At 37.5% G+C, this 8,746-nt stretch overlaps 1 protein-coding gene across 1 annotated transcript in view; it reads right to left on the reverse strand.

The window, feature by feature from the left end:
* The window catches only part of LOC103089126 (mitochondrial inner membrane protease subunit 2-like), a 45,469-nt gene extending 37,064 nt beyond the window's left edge, over positions 1-8,405 (reverse strand). The window contains exon 1 of the mRNA XM_007446811.1: positions 8,271-8,405. Coding sequence (XP_007446873.1) covers positions 8,271-8,405 — 135 coding nt within the window. The remainder of the gene's footprint in view (positions 1-8,270) is intronic.
* Positions 8,406-8,746: the final 341 nt, after the last annotated feature.

The following is an 8,746-nucleotide window of genomic DNA, read 5'->3' on the forward strand; positions in this document are numbered from 1 at the left end:
GCTGAACCCCATGGTCTAAACATGTTCAGTTATCAAAGCTGTATAGTAGCAAAGATCTCTTCAACTATGCTGAATTAATTAATCACCATATTTCATTATTGCACTTTCAGCTCCTAAATAATTTTAAGTATGATTTAGTGATATCTAATGAAAGTGTAAACAAGTTATCTATTATACTTAAAAGTGGTCTAAAATTCCTAAAATATAGGTCAAACCATAATAAACATACATTTTTTTCCTTTCTCCCCAGAATATTCTTTCCCCCTTTTATTCCAAAAATAGCACCCCCTCTTCTTCTGGGAAGTGTCACCCTTACCTCACCACGAAAGCCCACAATGTGATTCAAATATACGCTGTCATTTTCTCAATCCAACTAGCCACAGGCTAGGGGTGTGCACCTGTCCAAAGCTGGGCCAGTTATGGCACCCTAATCTTCTGGCCAAAGTTGATCTGTATTTGTATGGGTAAGGGCATATGGCCCAAGATGAATCAATCACAGTCCTTCCTCAAGATTTTTCAAAGTGAAATTAAGGCATAAGGAGAAATCTCTCTCAGGCGGTGATGAAATTGGCATCTAAAGGCATGAGACCTGCCAGCTGCCATGTGCCCTGCATTGAGAAGAAAACTGGTCTGAGAGAACTAAGCCAAGATGCAGACAGAAGCAGACGTTGAAACAGAAAAGACTGAGCACCCTGGCAGCATTCAAATCCCTGGTTCCAGTTGTCTCTGACAATTGCCACACTCCTTCCTTTCTCCTAGGTATATCATAAGCCTTCCAATCAATTCCCCTGTAGATCTAAGTCAATTCAAGCTGTTTTTCTGTAACGAGTAGCCAAGGAAATTCTACATAATCTACCAAACAAACTACAAGTTAACAAATTTGACTTATTGGAGGTAGTGGTTCAGGAATACTGTAAGAAACTCTAATGTATGTTCAACAAACTTACTATTTAGTTAACAGACGTGGCATTTAAGGATGACACTATTTAACACGTTCTTCACTGGGGATAAGCCTTCTCTTTTCATAAAATGGTCGGTTCCTTGTGTTTTTTTCCTCTGAGCACAAGCCATGAACATAGATGTTCAGTGGGTATATACTGGGCTACAAACATGAAGATTGGGATACTATGATTGCCATATGATCCTCTGGAATGTCATGAGATCCCAGGTTAGGAGGTGTTGTGTTCTGGAAAAATCCATCTAAGGACAGTGAGGGTTGTGTAGCAAGATAGCACTAACTAAACTGGAGAATAATCATTATTCACATGATTATTTGTTACCAAAGGATAATACCTGTGGATGGGTTCAAAGGGATGAAAGGGACCAAAAAGGAATTTCGATGGCTGTGGAGAAGGCAGTTTTAATCTCAAATGAAGGATCTGACTCAAAAGCTCAACAAAGAAAGTTTAGCTTTCCCTAAGGATTGGGTCTAAGATGAGGCTGCTAGGAATTCACAACTGAAGAAGCAGGAAATGTAAAATCCCATCTGTGTTCAAAGTACTAAACGGCATTTAGAAATAAAGCCATACACCTGTAAATCCCTCTTCCTATGCCTGCTGTACCCCATGCAATACAACATTTTTGCATTCAACGCAAGTGACCAGTTTGCTTGGGGCTGGTGACCCACCCTAGAGGGAACCTGAGAGACAGGGTTGAGCTTAGAATCCACTGCCCAAGAGAAGGCCCTAAATCAACCTCAAATGATGAAAGCAGAAGTAAATATGCAGACAGCCCTGCTTTAGAACTTTAGCTTCACCCAAAGAGCACACACTCTAAGGATCTCACTGACCACCTGAACTCAGGAAGAGACCTAATTCTCAGTACAATAATTACAATTTTAAAAGAGCAAATTCAGCAGAACTGGGAGAAACAGAGAGATGGCAGCGAGATAAGGACCTGGCCTGCCAATTCCCACTCTGCAGATGAAGGCGCCAAAGGCCAAGAAGTGCAGGTGCCTCTAGATGCTGGAAAAATAAATGAGTCCCAAGGGCAACAGCCAGCTCCACTCACCACCACTCCCTCCCATCAGGAAACTTGCACAAGCCTCATAGATAGTCTCATCCACCAGAGGGCAGACAGCAGAAGCAAGAACTACAATCCTGCAGCCTGTGGAACAAAAACCACATTCACAGAAAGACAGACAAGATGAAAAGGCAGAGGGCTATGTACCAGATGAAGGAACAAGATACAAACCCAGAAAAACAACTAAATGGAAATAGGCAATCATCCAGAAAAAGAATTCAGAATAATAATAGTGAAGATGATCCAGCACCTCGGAAAAAGAATGAAGGCAAAGATCGAGAAGATGCAAGAAATGTTTAACAAAGACTTAGAAGAATTAAAGAAAAAACAAACAGAGATGAACAATACAATAACTGAAATGAATCAATACCAGAATGACTGAGGCAGAAGAACGGATAAGTGAACTGGAAGAAACACTGGTGGAATTCACTGCTGCAAAACAGAATAAAGAAGAAGAATGAAAAGAAATGAATACAACCTAACACATCTATGGAACAACATTAAACGCAACAACATTCACATTATAGGGGTCCCAGAAGGAGAAGAGACAGAGAAAGGACCCGAAAAAATATTTGAAGAGATTATAGTCAAAAACTTCCCTAACATGGGAAAGGAAATAGCCACCCAAGTCCAGAAAGTGCAGAGAGTCCGGTACAGGATAAACCCAAGGAGAAACACGCCAAGACACAAAGTAATCAAACGGGCAAAAATTAAAGACAAAGAAAAATTATTGACAGCAGGAAGGAAAAAACGACAAATGACATACAAGGGAACTCCCATAAGGTTAACAGCTAATTTCTCAGCAGAAACTCTATAAGCCAGAGAGAGTAGCATGATAAAGTGATGAAAGGGAAGAACCTACAACCAAGGTCACTCTACCTGGCAAGAATCTCACTCAGATTTGATGGAGAAATCAAAAGCTTTACAGGCAAGCAAAAGCTAAGACAATTCAGCACCACCAAGCAAGCTATACAACAAATGCTAAAGGAACTTCTCTAAGTGGGAAACACAAGAGAAGAAAACGACATACAAAAACAAACCCACAACAATTAAGAAAATGGTAGTAGGAACATATATATCGATAATTACCTTAAACGTGAAGGGATTAAATGCTCCAACAAAAAGACACAGGCTTGCTGAATGGATACAAAAACAAGACCCATATATATGCTGTCTACAAGGGACCCACTTCAGACCTAGGGACACATACAAACTGAAAGTGAGGGGATGGAAAAAGATATCCCATGCAAATGGAAATCAAAAGAAAGCTGGAGTAGCAGTACTCATATCTGATAAAATAGACTTTAAAATAAAGTATGTTACAAGAGAAAAGGAACGACACTACATAATGATCAAGGGATCAATCCAAGAAGAAGATATAACAATTATAAACATATATGCACCCAACATAGGAGGACCTCAATATTAAGGCAACTGCTAACAGCTTTCAAAGAGGAAATCGACAGTAACACAATAATACTGGGGGACTTTTAACACCTCACTTACACCAATAAACAGATCATCCAAACAGAAAATTAATACGGAAACACAAGCTTTAAATAACACAATAGACCAGATAGATGTAATTGATATTTATAGGACACTCACGCAAAAAGAGCAGATTAAACTTTCTTCTCAAGTTCACACAGAACCTTGTACAGGATAGATCACATCTTGGGTCACAAATCAAGCCTCAGTAAATTTAAGAAAACTGAAATCATATCAAGTATCTTTTCTGACCACAACGCTATGAGATTAGAAATCAATTACAGGGGAAAAAACGTAAAAACACAAACACATGGAGGCTAAACAATATGTTACTAAATAACCAAGAGATCACTGAAGAAATCAAAGAGGAAATCAAAAATGCCTAGAAACAACAGACAATGAAAACATGACGAGCCAAAACCTATGGAATGGAGCTAAAGCAGTTCTAAGAGGGAAGTTTATAGCAATACAAGACTACCTCAAGAAACAACAAAAATCTCACATAAACAATCTAAATTTACACCTAAAGGAACTAGAGAAAGAAGAACAAACAAAACCCAAAGTTAGCAGAAGGAAAGAAATCATAAAGATAAGAGTGGAAATAAATGAAATAGAAACAAAGAAAACAATAGCAGAGATCCATAAAACTAAAAGCTGGTTCTTTGAGAAGATAAACAAAATTGATCAACCATTAGCCAGACTCATCAAGAAAAAGAGGGAGAGGACTCAAATCAATAAAATTAGAAATGAAAAAGGAGAAGTTACAACAGACACCACAGAAATACAAAGCATCCTAAGAGACTACTACAAGCAACTCTATGCCAATAAAACGGACAACCTGGAAGAAATGGACAAACTCTTAGAAAAGTATAACCTTCCAAACTGAACCAGGAAGAAATAGAAAATATGAACTGACCAATCACAAGTAAAGAAATTGAAACTGTGATTAAAAATCTTCCAACAAACAAAAGCCCAGGACCAGATGGCTTCATAGGTGAATTCTATCAAACATTTATAGAAGAGCTAACACCCATCCTTCTCAAAGTCTTCCAAAAAACTGCAGAGGAAGGAACACTCCTAAACTCATTCTATGATGTCACCATCACCCTGATACCAAAACCAGACAAAGATACTACAAAAAAAGAAACTTACAGACCAATATCACTGATGAATATAGATGCAAAAATCCTCAACAAAATACTAGCAAACAGAATCCAGCCACACATTAAAAGGATCATACACCATGATCAAGTGGGATTTATCCTACAGATGCAAGGATTCTTCAATATATGCCAATCAATCAGTGTGAAAAAACATATTAACAAATTGAAGAATAAAATCCATATGATCATGTCAATAGATGCAGAAAAAGCTTCTGACAAAATTCTACACCCATTTATGATAAAAAAAAACTCTCCAGAAAGTGGGCATAGAGGGAACCTACATCCACATAATAAAGGCCATATATCACAAACCCACAGCAAACATCATTCTCAATGGTGAAAGTCTGAAAGCATTTCTTCTAAGATCAGGAACAAGACAAGGATGTCCACTCTCTCCACTATTATTCAACATAGTGTTGGAAGTCCTAGCCACGGCTATCAGAGAAGAAAAAGAAATAAAAGGAATACAAATTGGAAAAGAAGTAAAATTGTCACTGTTTGCAGATGACATGATAATATACATAGAGAATCCTAAAAATGCCACCAGAAAACTACCAGAGCTAATCAATGAATTTGGTAAACTTGCAAGATACAAATTAATGCACAGAAATCTCTTGCATTCCTATACACTAATGATGAAAAATCTGAAAGAGAAATTAAGGAAACACTCCCATTTACCATTGCAACAAAAAGAAAAAAATACCTAGGAATAAACCTACCTAGGGAGACAAAAGACCTGTATGCAGAAAACTATAAGACACTGATGAAACAAATTAAAGATGATACCAACAGATGGAGAGATGTACCATGTTCTTGGATTGGAAGAATCAATATTGTGAAAATGACTATACTACACAAAGCAATCTACAGATTCAATGCAATTACTATCAAATTACCAATGGCATTTTTTACAGAACTGGAACAAAAAATCTTAAAATTTGTATAGAGACACAAAAGACCCTGAATAGCCAATGCAGTCTTGAGGGAAAAAAGCAGAGCTGGAGGAATCAGGCTCCCTGACTTCAGACTATACTACAAAGCTACAGTCATCAAGACAATATGGTACTGGCACAAAAACAGAAATATAGATCAATGGGACAAGATAGAAAGCCCACAGATAAACCCACACACCTATGGTCAACTAATCTATGACAAAAGAGGCAAGGATATACAATGGAGAAAAGACAGTCTCTTCAATAAGTGGTGCTGGGAAAACTGGACAGCTGCATGTAAAAGAATGAAATTAGAACACTCCCTAACAGCATACACAAAAATAAACTCAAAATGGATTAGAGACCTAAATGTAAGACCGGACACTCTAAAACTCTTAGAGGAAAACATAGGAAGAACACTCTTTGACATAAATCACAGCAGGATCTTTTTTGATCTACCTCCTAGAGTAATGGAAATAAAAACAAAAATAAACAAAGGGACCTAATGAAACTTCAAAGCTTTTGCACAGCAAAGGAAACCATAAACAAGATGAAAAGACAACCCTCAGAATGGGAGAAAATATTTGCAAATGAATCAAAGGACAAAGGATTAATCTACAAAATATATAAATAGCTCATGCAGCTCAATTTTTTTTTTTTTTTTTTTTTTGTGGTACACGGGCCTCTCACTCTTGTGGCCTCCCCCATTGCAGAGCACAGGCTCCAGGCGCGCAGGCTCAGCGGCCATGGCTCATGGGCCCAACCGCTTCGCGGCACGTGGGACCTTCCTGGACCGGGGCACGATCCCGTGTCCCCTGCATCGCAGGCGGACTCCCAACCACTGCGCCACCAGGGAAGCCCGCAGCTCAATATTAAAAAAAAAAAACAAACCAATCCAAAAATGGGCAGAAAACCTAAATAGACATTTCTCCAAAGAGGACATACAGATGGCCAAGAAGCACATGAAAAGCTGCTCAACATCACTAATTATTAGAGAAATGCAAATCAAAACTACAATGAGATATCACCTCACACCAGTTAGAATGGGCATCATCAGAAAATCTACAAATGACAAATGCTGGAGAGGGTGCGGAGTAAAGGGAAACCTCTTGCACTGTTGGTGGGATTGTAAATTGATACAGCCACTATGGAGAACATTATGGAGGTTCCTTAAAAAACTAGAAATAGAACTACCATACGACCCAGCAATCCCACTACTGGGCATATACCTAGAGAAAACCATAATTCAAAAAGACACATGCACCCCAATATTCATTGCAGCACTATTTACAATAGCCAGGTCATGGAAGCAACCTAAATGCCCATCGACAGATGAATGGATAAAGAAAATATGGTACATATCTACAATCGAATATTAGTCAGCCATAAAAAGGAACGAAATTGGATCATTTGTAGAGATGTGGATGGATCTAGAGGCTGTTATACAGAGCGAAGTAAGTCAGAAACAGAAAAACAAATATTGTATATTAACACATATATGTTGAACCTAGAAAAATGGTACAGATGAACCGGTTTGCAGGGCAGAAATTGAGACACAGATGTAGAGAAGAAACATAGGGACACCAAGGGGGGGAAAGTGGCGGGGGGTGGGGATGGTGGTGGGATGATTTGGGCGATTGGGATTGACATGTATACACTGATATGTATAAAATTGATGACTAATAAGAACCTGCTGTATAAATAAATAAATAAAATAAAATTCAAAAATTTTTTAAAAAAGCGAATTCATTCTAACTCCTCAGAGCTGATGTCTATGCCCTCACCTAGCTCTAAGACAAAAAGAAAAAAAGTAAGCTGTTTATTCTCTGTATAATTTTAAGCTTTTAGAAGCTTATACATTCATTTTATTTATGTTTTATACACATATTGAGCACAACACATGAACTTAATACATGCTAATAACAGAAGAAAACAAATTATATTACAAAATGCAAATTCTTCTTAGTTGCATAAACTTACTTAAACAGCTAGGTTCCAGACATCAACTTTAGAATAATCGAGTTTTCTCTAAGTTACTCCAGAAAACTATTTGCATATAACTTTTGGAAATCTCCACTCCAAATTTCTCTCAATGTAAATAGCACTTAATCTTTTCAATCAGCAACAGGCTTAAAGAATACACTAGAATATCTGAGATCAGTGCTCTAGACTTTTCTACCTATCAGAAGTGTGTGTGTATGTATGTGTGTAAGTGTTTGTGTGTGTATGTGTGTATGTAACAACAGAGTAACTGAATTTGAGCCAAATCCATCTTGCAGCTGTACTAATAATTTGATCCTAAAAGGATATTTATGTATGTATTCAAATATGGATAACTTAAAAATCTTAAAATCTCAAGCCACAGCCACAAAAACGGTATCATGTAGTAAAATTTCTTTAGAATCTCCATTTACAATTCCAAAAAAAAAAAAAAGCCACAGATACAGAGAACTATCTGATAGCTAATTTTATTCACCTCTGCTCTGATTTTAATATGACTACATTAAAAGACCTTGTAAAGAAATTTAGCAATGTTAAATTTCATTTCAAGACCTTTTTAAAACCTTTCAGTTCCAGCATAGAGATAATACACAGAAATATCATTTCTAATGCCTGAGAAACAGTGAAGCATGTGCTTTAAAGAACGAAGTCTTATTAGTCTCACCTGCATTGATGCTCCTTCCACTCTTGCCACACAGGCAACCCGATCCAGGAAAGTCACTGCCACAGGCACCGCCACAAAGAATCCTTTACAAAAGGCCTTGAAGTATCTCTTCACCCAGCCTTGAGACAGTGCCATACCTAAAAGCACAAAGAAAACAAATATGAAATTAGCCTCAATAAGGTGAAAAAGAAAAAACATAAAAACAGCCCAAGAAAAATAAGAGTTAAGAAAAAGCAACCTCATCTCAATATGTTTCACACTCATCCCTATAACCATTGGAATAAATTTGACTTAAAATCCCAAAGGCAAATACATTAACTTAGGTTAACTCTTTTCAGTAGCTCAAGTAGCTTACTAATTTCAATAGAAAACTTCTCCTCACAGAGCAATGAGTTAGAAAAAAATAAGCATTCCAAAAGTAAATCCTTTCCTGTTGCTGACTATGGTGGAGATACTCCTTAAAGCCCTGATATCTG

The sequence above is a fragment of the Lipotes vexillifer genome, unplaced genomic scaffold (assembly GCF_000442215.2).
Source record: "Lipotes vexillifer unplaced genomic scaffold, Lipotes_vexillifer_v1.1 scaffold336, whole genome shotgun sequence".
NCBI classification, from domain to species: Eukaryota; Metazoa; Chordata; class Mammalia; order Artiodactyla; family Lipotidae; genus Lipotes; species Lipotes vexillifer.